Source organism: Phycodurus eques, chromosome 16 (assembly GCF_024500275.1).
Source record: "Phycodurus eques isolate BA_2022a chromosome 16, UOR_Pequ_1.1, whole genome shotgun sequence".
Lineage (NCBI taxonomy): Eukaryota > Metazoa > Chordata > Actinopteri > Syngnathiformes > Syngnathidae > Phycodurus > Phycodurus eques.
The window spans coordinates 4,379,185-4,398,325 of NC_084540.1; the positions used below are offsets into that span (position 1 = coordinate 4,379,185).

Consider the following 19,141-nt stretch of genomic DNA (forward strand, 5'->3'; position numbering starts at 1 on the left):
AAGTTTCATTTTGAATAATTATTCAGGAATCTTAGAGCGTGTAATAAGCAAGTAAGTGAAAATGTTTCTGTCAACAATCTCTTCTGGCTGATGTGTGGGCAAGAGTCATTGATATTTTCTCCATAAAATGCAACTACATTTTCTGTACAAGTGTCACTGCTAATTGCATCACTCATAAAAACATACATTTTCAACGTCATGAACTCGATAAACTGAGTGAAAGACAGGCCATGCTTTTACTGCATTTCGCTGGTTCATTTCAATAAGACTATTGTGGACAACTTAATTTAGTTCAGTAGTTCAATTCTAAAAGGGAAACTCGGACGTGAGTTCCATCTTATAAAAATAATTTTGGAGGGCGACCAGAACAAGAAAAGGTCCATCGGGGCCAGTTTGGTGGATGTCTGGGACGCCAGACTGGGCTCGTTGAGAGGCTGGGCCCCACAAAGTTTCAGGAACCAGGCATGAGGTTTTTGTGGACCAGTCGAAATGAATGCCGGCCACAGAATGTGCGCCGCTGGAGCATCGTCGTGCACCGCCTGGGTGGGGAGGTGATGAAACGATTGCAGAATAATGTGACAACAAAACTTGGGCATCTGAATGACAATGACCTATTACCTGGCCACAATACCAAGGCCCCATATAAATGGCCACACGGGTGCTCAAATAGTGGTTAGAGGGACCAGCCATAGGCGAGGGCACACGGATCGGAAAAACTACGAGGCAGATGTGCTAAGCAGTCGTCCTTTATGAATTTCACCAAATCCTTGTTTTTGTCTTATATTTTCGTAATGATTGAACCTTTGTGGGTTTATTTTGGACGCTTCCTTGACCTTTCCTGTATTTTCATGGGTTTGAGCTTTGGCAACCGACCTTGTCTGATTTCTCCTGTCAAAATAGCCTAATCTTCGGAGTGTAACTCCAAGTCATGGCTGGCATCTATTTCGCTTCCCTCAGATACATGTTTAGCTCCATGTTCAGTCATACTTCTTACTATAGTGGAACCTTGGTTTACGAACAACCCGGTTTACGAACGATTCGATTGTTAAAAAAAAATGTTTAAAAAGAAAAAAAATAACTAATAATTTGGTTTACGAACAGTCTTGGCATGCCTGCGGAAGGCTCAGAATATTGTGCTTTTTCTCATGCTGCATAAACATCATTGGCTCTGTGATTCACGTATCTTTGTATTTTGCCTAAAATGGCCACTGCGTCCGACAGCAACAAGGCAACGCAAAAGCTGCGCTGTATTGTGGGAGGTGGTGGCCAGTTTGGGCTAGCAGTAACCACAGAGAACAAAAACATTACTGTACCAGAAAAGGCTAAAAGACTGCACAGTGATTTGCTAGTAAAACCATCATCATAAATTGTGTTTCCAGCTATTTCTCGATTATACAATATTTATTTTAACCATATGATAAAAAAAAGATAAATGTAACATTCTATGACTGGAACGGATTGCATTGCGGATGCATTTCCATTCATTTTAATGGGAAACATTACCTCGGTGGCGGCACGGTGACGACTGGTTAGAGTGTCTGCCTCACATTTCTGAGGACAGGGGTTTAAATCCCGGCCCCGCCTGTGTGGAGTTTGCATGTTCTCCCAGTGCCTGTGTGGGTTTTCCCCGGGTACTCCGGTTTCCTCCCACATACAAAAAACATGTGTGGTAGATTGATTGAGGACTCTAAATTGCCCCACGGTGTGAATGTGAATACGAATGGTTGTTTGTTTCTATGTGCCCTGCGATTGGCTGGCAACCAGTACAGGGTGTACTCCGCCTCCTGCCCGATGATAGCTGGGATAGGCTCCAGCACGCCCGCGACCCTTTTGAGGAGATGCGGCTCAGAAAATGGATGGATCGATGGACATTACCTGGGTTTGCGATCATTTCCGTTTGAGAATGGGGTCACTGAACAAATTAAATTCGTAACTCGAGGTTCCACTGCCTCACTTTTCTGTTTATTCTTCAACTTGCAAATTAAAATGGAGCAGGAAAACGCCAACTCTCATTGGCTGATTCCGCCATGTTTGATCAAGTTAATATGCTCACAGTTGATCACCGTAATCGACCCGAAATTTATTACTAATCGCGATCAAATAATTGCCCAGCCGTTGTCTCTAGATATTCTATCATCTTGCAGTTTATTGATGTCTCGGCGCGTCCATTAGGAAAGGTGGTGGCGGATAGATTTCAAAGTGTCAACAGTAAAAGGTTTTGGCAGAGTTGTACAGTCAAAATAGCATGAAGAAAATTAGGAGGAAATATGTGGTTTCCCATTGTCCCGAGCTGTGGGACATAAGACAAAATGTAGTATTGGGATGTGCTAAAGAAGGCACAGTGAAGAACGGACATCTCCACTACTTTGAATGTACCGGGTTGGTTGAAAGTGGTATAAATGTGTGGTTGTAGCATTTTTAACAAAAATAATCCATTCATCCATCCGTTCTCTGATCCACGTTTCCTCACGAGGTTCGCGGGTGTGCTGGTGCCTATCCCTTCGAGCGAGGGGTGGGATACTCCCTGGACTGGTCGCACCAAAAAAATAAAATAAATAAATGTTAGCTTAAAATAAAATATAACACACGCTTGTCTAGAATTAAGTATCCTCCTTTTCATTACAGTATAAGCAAAGCCAGGGCTTTCTGTTGTAACACTGACAAATCCATATTGCCGAGTGACAGCCTACTTTACATACAAATTAGCGGGAAAAGGCACCAGGCTACTTCCTGTTTAGTCACTCAGCAACCAGCGCCATATATGGGCAATGTTTCCATGCCACTGTTGTTTCTGTGCCATCCTGTGCCCCGGTGGGTGCCGCGAAAACCATGTGCAGTGTCTAAGCGCCAACTTAATACTTATTTACATTCCAATGTATGCACGCTCAATTAAGAATTTATTTATTTTTTATTTCTTTGCACAGGTTCAGGACACATTGCAAAAAAGTATGTTGGTGGTTTGAACAGTGCGAATTTGTTTCCAATGCACTGAAAAGAACTACTGATGTAGTCTTGAGATAGCCTATATATACTCAATGTTACAGTAAAAAAGATTTTTCCGAAGACCACCAAATAAATTTCTTCTGTCTTATGTTATGTATTCTTTTTGCAGTGAATGAGGCGGACAGTGTGGTGAAAGTGGCTGAGTGGCAGCAAACCTACTATGCTTCAGACTCTGGCATCCAATCAGCAGCCACGACAGTGCAGGATGATGACAGCAGCACTGGGTGCAGTGGCAGTAAGAAGTACACAAGCACTACAACCAGTACTACTACTGCACCTGCGACGACCAGTAATGGACCAGGAGCAGCTGGTGAACAAGAAAGCCACACAGGTGAGACTTATTTTCTGCCAGTTTAGTTTTAGTATCCATCCATTTTCTTTCATAGTTATGATGTTCAGAGGCTGTAGCCAACCAATCAGCTGTGTGACTGTTATGATCGGGGTTTTGAGTGGAAGTCATTCACATGCCAGCTGTGAACTTCAACACCACCAAATGGCCAAAATGTCTTTTTATCATTAACCCTGTAACCCTTTTTGTCATTGCGTGCTCGTCAGTGGGGTCATCTGGCCCAGGAAGTATGGAGTGGTTGTCCCTCAACCTGAAGGTTGTGGCTTTGATCCTGTTGCCTTTTGTCAAGATCAAATTACTGAAACCCAAGTAGCTGTGTCATCACTGTGTGACTTACTGTAGCTGTTTAACTGTGCATCAATGGCAAGTTATTCCACCGCCATGAATAAATAAACAAGTGAAGCCCAGTTATTTATCTCGTACCTTCTTATTCAGCCTTAGGGGACTGACATACAGTACATGGTCACCATCGACCAAAACACTTATTGCAGGAATGGGGGAGGGAGATCAGCTAAATGCTGATTCCTAAAATATTCTAGGTTTTTGTCTCATTTTCATGTTTTTCATTTTCTTGATCTAGATTTTATGATTGTGTCAGAGATTTAACAGAAGGCAAAAGGTAACAAACGGGAAGTATTTTTGCTTTAAATTTTAATTTATGCTCAATAATCAAGTTTACATGTCTCTTGTGATAGGGTGATTTGTTGTTTCGGCTCAAGCAAAGGCAAAGTTTCTCACTCATAACAAACTGGACAGAATACAATTACTATTTTGTGTAAATGTGGAAAGCTATAGCAAATCCATGGAGAATATAGGTTGGACAAGGCTCCATAGTTAATGGCCTAAATCACGTTTCTTTCTTTTATTGATGTGCAGTGGCCTACAGAAAACGTTTAAACAGTTTTATGTCCAATGGCCTTTCATATTTTGTAAAAAGAAGCTGCCTGTTGTTTATCACAATCATCTTGATGTTTTTACTATACACTTTTTTCAGCATAATATAGCATTGTTATTGCAAGTTTGTGGTCCCTTTTGATTTAAAAAAAAAAAAAAAAAAAAAAGAAACTGCCTCAAACTTGCTTAAAGCTAAAATTATTAATGTCAAACTGACTGAATGTGATGGCGCAATACGCCCGAGGTGAGACAAACTGCTAATGGGAAAATCCAATTGTTGTCTTCTAGTTTATTGTGGAGACTGAAATGCCCTTTGCATCGCTACTTTGGAATGATTGGAGCTTCACACCTGAACAAGCATGCAATGAAAGCAATTGATCCTCATAACATATCGCTGCTATGTTCATTTTCAGGTCTGTTAGGCCTGCTTTATGCTGAAGTTTTGATTCGTCATAAACTGAAGTATCTCCCCTGGGATCCCATATTGATGCAACCCACAAACACACGCATGGCAACAGTACAGAGACATACGCAATGCGCGCACACACAAACACACACAGTGTGAGAGCAGGTGAAGTGGCATGAGATGAGTAAATTCAATGGTTCTCAGAACAAAATGTCCAGATTAGGCACCACACACCTTCTCTCATTTCTGTTTCTTGAATCTGATGTTAAGCTATATAATGAGTACAATACATGCTTGTCTGATGTTTTTCTCTCTTTGCGATTTTTCATTTATTGATTTTTTTTACGTTAGGTACTAGGCCTTGGTCCGTTTCTGTTGGTGCACAAACAGAATAATAAAATAATAGAATGAATTGCATTATAAATGACAAAAACAAAGAAAGAAACAAAACACACTTGTAGAGTTAATCCTTCAGATCACAGCTATCGAACTCAAGGCCCGGGGGCCAGATCCGGCCCGCCACATCATTTTATGTGACCCGCGAAAGCAAATCCATCCATCCATCCATTTTCTGAGCCGCTTCTCCTCACTAGGGTCGCGGGGGTGCTGGAGCCTATCCCAGCTGTCATCGAGCAGGAGGCGGGGTACACCCTGAACTGGTTGCCAGCCAATCGCAGGGCACATAGGAACAAACAACCATTCGCACTCACAGTCATGCCTATGGGCAATTTAGAGTGTCCAATTAATGCATGTTTTTGGGATGTGGGAGGAAACCGGAGTGCCCGGAGAAAACCCACGCAGGCACGGGGAGAACATGCAAACTCCACACAGGCGGGGCCGTTGATTGAACCCGGGTCCTCAGAACTGTGAGGCTGGCGCTCTAACCAGTCGACCACCGTGCCGCCCGAAAGCAAATCATGTGTCTCATTTCTTGCTAAAATCTGTTCCAATTTTTTGTATAATATTCCTATGTAATAAATAGTAATTAACTATTGTAAGCATGTTTTGCCTCCAAACCCCTTTTACAGTTACTTGAACAATAGTTGAGCAAACCATTATCCTTGACTTCTGATTTCAAAACTAGTTATCCATCAATTTGTTATAACAAAAAATTATATTATTTTACGTTATAAAAATAGACCTCTCTACTTTAATAGTTCTTACTATCACATTGTCCACTGTATTTGTCATCCTGTTTCTCGAATCCAGTCCTGGCAAAGGCTGGTATCGAAGTATTGATATTTCATTATTGATCCGCCCAAACACTATAAAATACAGATGATGGGATAGTTAATAAGACAGATTACTCAGGCATTGATTCAAAGGCGTAAATACTGAAACTGCATATGCTGTCAAGTTTCTTGATTTGAATGGTTAAAAATAATGCATCTTTAATGGTTAAAAATGACGCATTTTGTGGTTTGACGGAAAACACCAAGTTGTGGTTATCCGGAGACTATTCCTCATTTGTTTCGATATGTATCATGATAAGTGACTCATTGTTAGTCTCACAGCAAGTATGATGTAAAAGGCTTTTCCAATTTCTCCGAGATGGATAGTGTAACGCCATCCTCTCTTTGTCTCAATTTCCTTCCCCAGATTTCGACGCTCAGTACTCATTAACCCGGGCCCAGCGCGTAAGGGCAGCGATGTTTCCAGAGACGCTGGTGGAGGGAGAGGCAGCCATACCCATCCAAGCAGATCCCACACAGCAGAGCAACGTGCAAAGACTGGCTGAGCCCTCACAGTTACTAAAGACAGCCATAGTTCACCTGATAAATTACCAGGATGATGCTGAGCTGGCCACAAGAGCAGTGCCGGAGCTCACCAAGCTCCTTGCAGATGATGATCCGGTACTTTATGTTGCATTCTCTTGACTGAGGATTTCTCGTTAATGAGATTCATATATTTTATTTTAATCAGCCAAGCTTAATTTAGGCACACAATGGCTTCACTGAAAGTCTATACTGTACGTTATATCTTCAACTATACATTTCTGACTTGCTGTATAGTAATAGTGTTGATAGTCAATACCATAATACTAAGCTACTTTACAAATTTCACACACTTGATAATAATGTTCCAGTTTTTAAAACAAATTTGTCTATGTTATAATTTGGGGGCACATTTGTAATCTCTTTTTTCATGAGTGGGAAATCAGCAGAATTAAAATATATGAGAAACGGCACAGAAATGTTTTAAACATTAAGTAAGTGATATTTCCACAATACTCCAGGCAAGGTTTGAAAATCACTCAAACTGCAGTATCTACGTGTGAGTTGACAATTGTGTTTGTCAACAGTGTTTGACAATTGTGTTTATGAATGCATATTGCATTATTATTCAGTTGCATTAATGTACTCTTGAATTGTATTTGGGATACATGCCCTATGTTAAAAAAAACACATTTGCATATATTTTAATATTATTTGCATCCTCATTAAACCTTTGAACTAAAAATTAAAAGACTGAGACCACTTTTCTCCGTGTGACATCAATGATCCTTATTAACTATCAACCTCTGTTTACTAGGTAGTGGTAAACAAGGCAGCCATGATTGTCAACCAGCTCACTCGTAAGGAGGCCAGTCGCCGGGTGCTGGTGCAGTCGCCAACCATGGTAGGAGCCGTGGTTCGTGCGATGACAACGACAGTTGACATGGAGACGGCTCGTTGCACTGCGAGCATCCTCCACAGTCTGTCACACCAGAGTGAGGGACTGCAGGCCATATTCAAGTCCGGAGGGATACCAGCGCTTGTCCGCATGTTGAGGTAGAATGACTTTAATTGGACATATTTGAAAGTAATAACACATATACCACTTATCCCCCCCCCCACACGCAAATTAGATAGTAGTAGTCGATTTTCTTCCTTCTGTATATTAAAGTTTTATTGCATCCAGTTGAATTGTAATTTTTATAGTGTCAAATCACAACGTCCAAAGGTACATTTAGTTAAACGCAAGTTCATTATAGTATACTATATTTTTTAAGAAGCCGAGCATTGAAAGCTTTATAATTCCTTTAGGGAAATTAAAGAAAAAATTAAACATATATACAAATAACAATAATTAAAAAACACAAAACAATTTTAAGGTGGAATTAAATTTGAAACATAACAGATGGAAATGTGCTTTTTTTTTTTTTTGTCTGTGTGGCATATGTGATGTTCTCCCCGTGCTTGTGTGAGTCTTCTCTGTGTATTTTGGCTTCGACCCACATCCCCTAAAACTTGTTTCTTAGGAGGTTATTTGAATACTCAAAACTGCCAATGGGTCTGTCTCCATACAGTGTCTTGGAAAAGTATTTGCTTCCTTCTCAAATTCCTTTTTTTTTTTTTTTTTGGGGGGAGGGGGGGGGGAATAGTTTACAGTTTAATGTTTAAGATCATCAAACAAATATAAATATCAGACAAAGACAACCCATCCATTTTCCGTACCTTTTATCCTCAAGCGGGTCACGGACGTGCTGGAGCCTATCCCAGCTGACTTTGGGCGAGAGGAGGGTTACACCCCAAACTGCTCGCCAGCCAATCGCAGCGCACATATAAACAAACAACCATTCACACTCACATTTACACTTATGAGCAACTTCACATCTTCAATTTACCTACCAAGCATTTTTTTGGGATGTGGGAGGAAACCGGAGTACCCAGAGAAAACCCACACAGGCACAGGGAGAACATGCAAACTCCACACAGGCGGGGCCAGATTTGAACCCGGGTCCTCAGAACTTTGAGGCATACAGTATGTGCTAACCACTCGCTCCCAAGCAAACATAAAATCCTCTTTTTAAAATTGTCATTTCTTAAGTAAAAAAAATACCTATTCATAGATACTTGACCCTGTGTGAAAAAGTAAATGCCCCCTTGTTAAATCATGAATTAACTGTGGCCAATCACATTTTTGGGAAAGCTGAGTTTATTTTCACTGACCACACCCAAGCATGATTACCTCCAGACCTGTTCAATCAATAAATCACTTAAATAGAACCTGTCTGACAAAATTAAGTCAGCCAAAAGATTTGAAAAATCTGCAACAAAATGCCATGATCCAAAGAAGTTCAAGAACAGATGAGAACAAAAGTAATTGATGCCGTAATTTGTCATGTATAATGTGCACTCATGTATAATATGCACCCCCAAAGTTGACCTCAAAATTCTGGAAAACCCTTCTACCTATGTATAACGCATTTTACAATGCATGATTTTGCTTCTGCCTATATGATCAAAACATGAAGTATACTATGTATTTTGTTAGTTTTTTTCAAATAATTATTCTGAAGTTAAGCACTTTATTTGAACACATAATACTTTCTTTTTATTTTCTTGCTCTTATTTTGAAATTCACAGCCCTACTTTTATTTAGTAAATGAGAAAACACACAGTTGTGCTCATATGTTTGCTTACCCAGGCAGAATTTGTAAGATGGGTACACTTACAAAACATGAAGGGCCAGGCAAAACACATTTAATTTTATGTTAATGGGATTCCAATTAAACTGTCAAGCATTTCAGAAAAGCATTATCATTAAGCAAAACATAATAATAAATAAATTAATGAGGGTTGTTGTTCAGTCATGAGTCCTATTTAAAAAAAAAAACAATACTTCACAACTTCTGCCGGGGTATGTAAACTTATGAGCATAACTGTACATATATGCATTCATATTGGAATGAAAGTGTAGGCTTAGGCTATACCTTTTCATAACCTCTAGTTGGTGGCATACATTTATAAAATGTGAAAGTTTTGTTTTCATTTGCCCCTATACCCATGTATAATCCGTGCTATTGACTTTTGACAATTTTGGGGGGGGGGGGATGCGCATTATACATGAGAAATGACTGTATCGATCAGTCTGTAAAGGGTTACAAAGTCATTTCTAAAGCCTTAGGACTCCAGCGAACCACAGTGAGAGCCATTATCCACAAATGGAGAAAGAAATGAAACGGTGTACCTTCCCAGGAGTGGCAGGCCTGCAAAATTTACCTCAAGAGCACATTGATGACTCATCCAGGAGGTCACAAAGTAACCCAGGACAACACCAAGTTATTTTATTTTATTTTTTCAAATCATTACAGTTATGTAGCACTTTTCAAGACACTCAAAGATGCTTCATAATTTCACACATTATTCATTCACTGCTCAGTCACACCAGGATGCGGTAAGCTACTTGTGTTTCCACAGCTGGCCTTGGGCCTTGTGGCTGCCATTATGCCCCTCCGACCACCACCAAATATCCAACCACATTAATTCGTAGGCAATGTGGGATACAACGACAACATGTGCTTGGGGGTGGGGGTACATGTATACCCTGCGACACGCCGCCCACAAATTGAACTGAATTGAATTAACTGAACTGACCTAAAGAACTGCAGGGCTCCCTTGCCTCGGTTAAGGTCAGTGTTCATGGCTCAACAAAAAGGAAGGGCAAAAATGACATCCATAGCAGAGTTCCAAGGCGAAAACTACTGCTGACCAAAACGAACATAAAAGCTCATCTTCATTTCTCTCCATCCATTTTCTTTTACCGCTGATCCTCACTAGGGTCACGGGCTGATGGAGCCTATCCCAGCTATCTTCGGGCGGGAGGCAGGGTACACCCTGAACTGGTCGCCAGACAAACGCTGGGCACATACAAACAAACAACCATTTGCACTCACATTCACACCTAAGGGAAATTCAGAGTTTCCAATCAACCTACCATACATGCTTTTGCAATGTGGGAGGAAACTGGAGTGCCCAGAGAAAACCCACGCAGGCACGGGGGGAACATGCAAACTCCACACAGCCTGGGGCCGGGATTTGAACCCCGGTCCTCAGAACTCTGAGGCAGATGTGCTAACCAGTCGACCACCGTGCCGTGTAAAAGCGCATATTAATTTTGCAAAATAATAAAAAATAAAATAAGAAAAAAAAACATCCGAATGATTCCCAAGACTTTTGGGGAATATCCTATTGACTGACAAAATGAAAGTCAAACTTTTTGGAAGGTGTCTGTCTTGTTTCATCTGGCGTAAATGTAACAGCATTTCAGAAAATAGCATCATACCAACAGTCAAACGTGGTGATAGTAGTGTGATGGTCTGGGGCAGCTTCTTCTTCAGGGCCTGGATGACTTGATGTGATAGATGGCATGAATTCTGCCAGAAAATCCTGGAGAATGTTGCCTTTGCCCTGCCAGTAATCAGATAGCGTCACAGGCACTATGCAGGAGGAAACAACAGGTCTTCAAGAATACATCAAGAATATGGTCCCCAGCGACAAACTGCTAAATGAATGCCTTAGGCAACAGAAGCACAGTAAGTTAGAAGGAGCCAGATAGGCTGTCATGGAAAGACAAGCCACTGCATGACACCGACAAACTTAAGAAGTGACTGACATAGAGAAAACACACCATTTGCTGGAAAAGGCTGGAGTAAAAGACACGTCAGAGGCACCAATTATGGCAGCACAAGAACAGGTCCTAAACACAAGATCAATAGAGGCTGGGGTCTACCACATCAGATAGGACCCAAGATGCAGGCTGTGCAAAGAAGCCCCAGAGACAGTGCAGCACATCATAGCAGGGTGTAAGATGCTGGCAGGCATGGCATACATGGAGCGTTCTGTAGTCAAACACATCAATACAAAGTTGAGTGGAAGGGAAAATGTGGTAGGAAAAGATGCACAAGCAACATAATTTGGGAGAGCTCAACATCAAGTCTTTCTTAACATCTGGAAGAGCCACTGTAAAAAGACAATAGGAATTATGCTCAGGGTTGCATTCCTTGTGTCAAGCCACTCCTTAACCAGAGCCAACGTCATAAGCGTCCTACCTGGGTGAAGAAGAAAAACAATTGGACTATTGCTCAGTGGTCCAAAGTATTTTTAGATGAAAGGCGATTTTGCATTACATTTGTGACTCAAGGACCCAGATTCTGGAGGAAAGGTTGAGAGGCACACAATCCAAGTCGCTTGAAGTCCAGTGTAACGTTTCCACATTCAGTGATAGTTTGGAGTGCCATGTCATCAGCAGGTGGTTTTTCACTGTGTTTTCTTAAGTCTGAAGTCAACACAGCTGTTTATCAGTAAATTAAAAAAAAATGATGCTTGTTTCTGCTAATAAGCTTTCTGGAGATGCTGATTTAATGTTCCAGCAAGACTTAGCCCCATGTCCAAAACTACCAATGTCTGGTTAAAAAAACCATGATATTACTGTGCTTGATTGGCCAGCTCACTCACCAGAGCTGAACCTCCTTAGATTATGGGGTATTGCCATGAGGAAGCTGAGAGACACCAGATCCAATAACGCAGACAGGCTCCGAAGGCTGCCATCATAGCTACTTGGGCTTCCACAATACCTCAGCAGTGTCACAGGCTGATCGTCTCCATGCCACACTGTATTGATGCAGTAATCTTGGAAGTTTTTTGACTTCATTTGAATGAACATGAATTTGTTTATTAAAAGTAATGTTGATTGGTTCTTCAGGGCTTTTTTTTAAATATTGATTGTAGATTTGTTTTTAAATATATTCTTAGGTACATCCATCCATCCATTTTCTTTACCGCTTATCCTCACTAGGGCCGCGGGCTGCTGGAGCCTATCGCAGCTATCTTTGGGCGGGCAGCGGAGTACACCCTGAACCGGTCGCCAGCCAATTGCAGGGCACATAGAAACACTCACATTCACACCTACAGGCAATTTAGAGTCTTCAATCAACCTACCACGTATGTTTTTGGGATGTGGGATGAAACCGAAGTGCCCGGAGAAAACCCACTCAGGCACGGGGAGAACATGCAAACTCCACACAGACGGGGCCGGGATTTGAACCCCAGTCCTCAGAACTGTGAGGCAGATGTGCTAACCAGTCGACCACCGTGCCAATTCTTCGGTACATTATTTCCTAATTATGATTCCTGATAACCAATTGCAATAGAATGGTTAAATGTTTACCAGAGTGGAAAAGGAAGGTCAACATTGCATTGCGTTAATATATTGAAATTTTTATGTTTGGAATGGTTCAATATCCCACATATAGGACAAACATGCACACGTCTTATTTAATATGGGGCCTTTTCAACCATAATAAGCTTTCAAAGTTAATCTCCTACACCAAGGCTTAACTGAGGCGGAATAATTCATGGTAATAATTAATTCAGGGCTTAGTTTATACACAAAAAAATAGAAAATTTGCTGGAAAAAAGGGGCTTCACAAAATGACAGCTGATGACCAATTTCTGTCAGCATTTTACCTTTTCTTAACAGTCACACATACAGTACATAATACAAAATCTCTTCTCATGTGTTTTGTATCTCTGTCAATTGTGTTAGGTATTAAATGATAATCAGACAAAATAGACAGTAAAAACAGTCAGGATAAAATCTTAAATTACAGATGTGGTTTTTATCATCAGAAATTATACATTTAAAAGCTTTATGCACGTCTTTTTTTCTCAGTTTTCCGTTACTGAAGTCTGTTGATCCGCTGGTATCAATTGCGTTTTAAAGGTAAAGCCAAATTGATTTAAAATTCTGTCTGTAGTCACATTTATATCAGCCACCAATACTGTATATTCCCGACTGATTTTTGTTTGCTTGTTGTTTCTTTGGAAAAAAATTCAAAATGCTACTCTGACCTCAAAAAGGACTGACCAACCATCTTAACAGTCTTTTTTAAAAGACATTTGATGACCTCAAAGTACCTTGATGCCACCTCTAACTAGGTTGGTATGATTTCCCCACCGTTGTCACTATCTCGACAAGATGATGGCCTAAATTCTAAAAGCTATTGGTTTCAGATGTAAACAAAAGGGCAGAGACAATGTTCATTCATACAATGATGATATATAAGATAAAAGCATATTGTTTGTCAAAATGCTTTCTCTCCTAATAGAGAATTTCAGGGGAAATTCAAAAGAGAACAAAACCTGTACAACCAGATTTCGCACAATGTCCCAAAAAGCTAAACATATTGTGTATATTGTGTTCAAATCTGTAATTGTCCTCTCTTTCGAACTTTAGAATGGTTCAAATGTTGCTCCCCTTCTGTATTGGCATTGCTGGATTATTGTTGTTGAGTCATTCTGTCCAGTGTTTTGGCACATATATTTCTGACAGAATAAGTGAGAATGCAATCTTGTCTTTGTGGGTTTTTATTACAAAAAAGAAAGAAAAGTCTTTGCATAGAGAGGAAACGGTACAAGTCTTACGAGTTGTCACGCCTTACTGAGGTCTAAGCAAATCAATCACCTCTGTTATAGAGAAGTGAGAGAGACAGAGAACCATAGGAAAGCGAGACAATTATCTTTCTCCAGCTGCACTCAACTTATCTTTATTGAAAAATAGCTAGCAAACAAACACTGTAATTCTCATGTATTTCCCTTTTTTGAGTGGCATATACTTGCATCAGAAGGAGGTAAGTCAATGTGATAAATTGCTTAGTGGTCCTGAAAGTAGATCTTTAATCTTTATCTTGGCCTTCCTCTGTCATTTTTTTTCACAGTTCACCTGTGGAGTCAGTTTTATTTTATGCAATAACCACCCTTCACAACCTTCTGTTGCACCAAGAAGGAGCCAAGATGGCAGTGCGTCTTGCTGATGGCCTTCAGAGGATGGTCCCTTTACTGAAGAAGAGCAACCCCAAGTTCCTTGCCATTACCACAGACTGTCTGCAGCTTCTGTCTTACGCCAATCAAGAGAGCAAGGTGAATGTAGTTAGGTGTCAACTTGAGGCAGCAGTTTCTTTTCAGCGATCTGTAATCATTAGTTATCTTCTGCTTCCTGTTTTTCCATAGCTAATCATACTCGCCAATGGGGGCCCAGAGGGTCTGGTTTTCATCATGAGGAACTACAACTATGAAAAACTGCTATGGACCACCAGTCGAGTACTCAAAGTATTGTCAGTGTGTCCGAGCAACAAGCCCGCCATAGTAGAAGCAGGTACAACCAAAGAATTAAACAGTAATGTAGCTTAATTACAGGTGATGAAGACAAAGTGTTGTGTCAATCTGTATTTACATCTGTCTGCAGGAGGTATGCAAGCCCTGGGTCAGCATCTCACCGGGTCAAGTCAGCGTCTGATTCAGAACTGTCTATGGACACTACGCAACCTGTCAGATGCAGCAACCAAGCAAGTATGTATGGGTCAATTGTTACACTTTCAATGATAATACCACTCCTACGGAAAATTGTGTTAATGCTACTACTTCTCTATCCCTCTGAGAAGTAGATTTACACTGCAACTCTACATAGCTAATTCCGATTTTGAGCCACACCGGATACATTCACAGTCCTTAATGGATAATTCTTAAATACGATTTTCTTATGCAGTCTTTCACATTATTTTTACCCCAATGTGAACGTGTTGTGGCCCCAAAGTGTTGTGCAGAAGATGTCCCTGATGTCTTTTTCAGACTTCATCTCAAATGTATTGCTGTAAACTTGCTTGCTGTATAAATGCAATTTACTTTGGTAGAACGCACAATCACATGCTAATGAATGATCAGTAATCTCAAACTTGCCTGACTTCTGCACGTCATTTACGACAGTAGACAGCACACTGTCCATCCATCCATTCATTTTCAGCCTGAACTGGTCACCAGCCAATCTCAGAGCACATAGAAACAAACAATCATTCGCACTCACATTCACATGTACGGGCAGTTTAGAGTCTTCAATCAACCTGCCACGTATGTTTTTGGGATGTGGGATTGAAACCGGAGTGCCCGGAGAAAACCCATGCAGGCACGGGGAGAACATGCAAACTCTACACAGGCGAGACCGGGATTTGAAACCCGATCCTCAGAACTGTGAGGCAGATGTGCTCTCCAGAGTGTCCTGAGTCGTCCCCGAGGCCTCCCAGTGGGACCTGCCCAGAATACCTCACAAGGGAGACGTCCAGGAGGCATCCTAATCAAATGCCCCAGTCACGACATCTGGCTCCTCTCAATGCAGAGGACCAGCGGCTCTGCTCTAAGCCCCTCTGGAATGACTGATCTTCTGACCTTATCTCTAAGGGAGAGCCAGGACACCCTGTGGAGGAAACTCATTTTGGCTGCTTGTTTCCGTGATCTTGTTCTTTTTGTTACGACACACAACTCATGATCATGGGTGAGGATAGGAATGTATATCGACTGGTAAATTGCGAGTGTTGCCTTTCGGCTCATCTCCTTCTTCACCACAACAGACCGATGCAGAGACCGCGTCACTCCAGATGCTGCACCAATCCACCTGTCAATCTCCCACTCCTTCCTTCCGCTATTCGTGAACAAGACCCCAAGATATTTGAACTCCTCCACTTGGGGCCGGATCTCATCTCTGACCCGGAGACAGCACTGCACCCTTTTTTGACTGGTGACCATGGTCTCAGATTTGGAGGTGCTGATTCTCATCCCAACTGCTTCTCAGCTGTGAACCACTCCATCAACAGTGGAAGTTTGCGACTTGATGGAGCCAAAAGAACCACATCATCTGCAAAAAGCAGAGACAAAAGTAATGACACCACCAAACCGGACCTCTTCAACATCTTGGGTCTACCTAGAAATTCTGTCAATAAAGGTAATCGGTGACAAAGGGCAGCCTTGGCAGAGTCCAACCCTCACTGGAAACTGATCCGACTTGCTACAGTCAATGTGGATGAAACACCGGTCGTACAGGGACCAAACAACCTGTATTAGGGTGTACCCCATAATCCCGGAGCACCCTCCACAGGACTCCTTCTCCAAATCCACAAAGCACATGTAGAATGGTTGGGTGAACTGCCATGCACCCTCCAATGCTGCAGAGGGTCTAGAGCTGATCCACTGTTCCCTGGCCAGGGCAAAAACCACATTGCTCTTCCTGAATATGAGATTAAATTTCCCGATGGACCCTCCTCTCCAGCACAGCTGAATAGACCTTTTCAAACAGGCTGAGGCGTGTGGTGTTCCTATAGTTGGAACATATGCTCTGGTCCCCTTTCTTAAAATGGAGCACCACCACCCCTGTCTGCCAATTCCAAGTAACTGTCCCCGATGTCAATACGATGTTGCAGAGGTGTGTCTGTCATGAGCTACCTTTGATCCATCCGTAATTACAGCAAGGTCGCTATTCCCCTCACCAGCATCACATCCACCAGCTCCCCCTTTCAGTGGACCCCGGCAGCATCACAAGCATTCAGTCAACTCAAGACCCTGTTCACCAGTGCTCCCATTCTTTGCCACCCCGACCCCTCCCTCCTGTTCGTGGTGGAGGTTGATGCCTCGGACACAGGAGCAGGGGCCGTCCTCTCACAGCGGGACCCCACGACCCGGAAACTTCAACCCTGTGCCTTTTTTTCCCGTCGCCTGTCCCCTGTCGAGAGGAACTACTCAGCCACCAAGAGCTGCTGGATATTATATGGGCCTTGGAAGAGTGGAGACACTGGTTGGAGAGGACTGAACTGCTGTTTATCAATTGGAATGACCACAAAAATCTCGCTTACTTCCGTTCTGCCAAACACCTTAACCCCGGGCAACCCCGCTGGGCCCTCTTCTTGAGCGGGCTTAATTTCAGCTTCTCCTTCCGTCCTAGTTCCTGAAACAGCAAACCTGATGCCGTCTCGGATTTACTCACCCCCCTCCAGTCCTGAAGAACCGGAATCCATCCTTCCTTCCTCATGCTTCGTAGAGGCAGTCGCTTGGAAGATCGAACAGGTGGTTAAGGAGACTCAAAAGACCTCCGAACCGCCTGTTTGTACCGATTACGGAAACTCTGACGTCCTTCAGTGGGCCGGCAATTCCAAACTCACTTGTTATCCTGGCATTACCCACACCATTCAGTTAATCCGACAGCACTTCTGGTGGCCCAGCCTTGTTAACGACACCCAAGAGTCCGTCCAAGCCTGCTCCATATAAGCCCGAGGGAAGTCTTCACACCTGCCCCGAGGTGGTATGCTGCGTCCCTTGCCCATCCCAAGCCGCCCTTTTTACCGGCCTACCCCCCTCTGAAAGTAACTATCATTCTCACTATTGTCGATCGCTTTTCCAAATATTTCCCTCCCCAAACTACCATCTGCCTTCAAAACTGCTAACCTCCTTTTCCAGCATCTCTTTAGACTCCATGGTATCCCCATTGACATTGTCTCTGACCGAGGTCCTCAGTTCTCATCCCTGGTCTGGTGGAAATTCTGTAAAGTGGTGGGCGTGGCAGCAAACTTGTCCTCAGGATATCATCCGCAGACCAACGGTCAGACCTGGCAAGCGAATTAGTCCCTGGAATCGGCCCTCCGCTGTGCTACCGGCCGCAACCTCTCCTCCTATAGCTCATTCCTCCTGTGGATTGACTACGCCCACAACTCCCACTCTGCAAGACTTTCCCAGCAGGCCGTCACAATGGGTTTGGGTTTATCCGGTTGGACCGGAATCCTTCTCTACCATCGGAGCCAACACGTCACCAGGTGATGATCAGTTGACAGCTCTGATCGTCTTTTCACCTGACTGTCCAAGACAGGTCTGATGACACCACCACAAACTTGATCATTGAACTGCAACCAAGGGTGCCCTGGTGTCAAGTACACATATGGACACCCTTACGTTGAGAAAGTTGTTTGGTATGGACAATCGGTGACAGGCACAGAAGTTCAACAACAAAGCAGATTAGGGGGTCTTTTCTTCCCAGTCACCCATATCCAGATCTCACTGTCATTGTCCACTTGAGCTTTTCAAGTTGCCCAGCAAAAGGAACAGCTGTTTGCTGCATAGGCATGTAGAGAATATGCCCTATAAAGCACATTTGTCGACGTCCCCCTCCCCCCCAAGAGTTCATGACCTTTGCATTCTTGCCTTCTGACCCTCAACTAGCCGGTCTGTTTTCATAACACACACACACACAGGTAACCTGGTTTATATCAACTGAGCCATAAACTAATTAACAGTCCTCCCTCCCAGCCATTCTTAATGGCTTGTCCAACAAACACCTTTATCTGTAGACTGACCTCGTAACCAAGAATTTGGGAAACCCTCTTTACAAATGTGACAGTTCGGACAATTGACGACACTGGATTTATTAGTTAGACAGGTCACAATGTAATTATTACTCACTGGCCTTCGCAGGAACTCAAATGAAGTACAATGGACCATCTGGGATCGTTGGTGGAGTACTCTCACTGGAACGGTTCGCAGCCAAGTGTGAATCGGCTGGGATGAAACTCAGCACCTCCAACTCTGAGGCCATGTTCCTCAGTCGGAAAAGTGTGGCGTGCACTCTCCAGGTCGGGGATGAGCTCCTGCCCCAAGTGGAGGAGTTCAAGTACCTTGGGGTCTTGTTTACGAGTGAGGGAAGAATGTAACGGGAGATCGACAGGCGTATCGGTGCAGTAATGCAGACTTTGTATCGGTCTGTTGTGGGAAAAAAGGAGCTAAGCCGAAAGGTGAAGCTCTCAATTTACCAGTCGATTTACGTTCCTACCCTCACCCATGGTCACGAGCTGTGTCATGACCAAAAGAACAAGATCCCGGATACAAGCGGCCAAAATGAGTTCCCTACGAAGGGTG

General features: G+C 42.7%; 1 protein-coding gene across 1 annotated transcript in view; it reads left to right on the forward strand.

The window, feature by feature from the left end:
* Window positions 1-19,141, forward strand: part of LOC133414659 (junction plakoglobin-like) — a 127,619-nt gene that overhangs the window by 72,067 nt on the left and 36,411 nt on the right. The window contains exons 3-8 of the mRNA XM_061700171.1: window positions 3,113-3,334; window positions 6,252-6,505; window positions 7,185-7,423; window positions 14,134-14,335; window positions 14,426-14,570; window positions 14,661-14,764. Of these exons, the coding sequence (XP_061556155.1) occupies window positions 3,113-3,334; window positions 6,252-6,505; window positions 7,185-7,423; window positions 14,134-14,335; window positions 14,426-14,570; window positions 14,661-14,764 (1,166 nt within the window). The remainder of the gene's footprint in view (window positions 1-3,112; window positions 3,335-6,251; window positions 6,506-7,184; window positions 7,424-14,133; window positions 14,336-14,425; window positions 14,571-14,660; window positions 14,765-19,141) is intronic.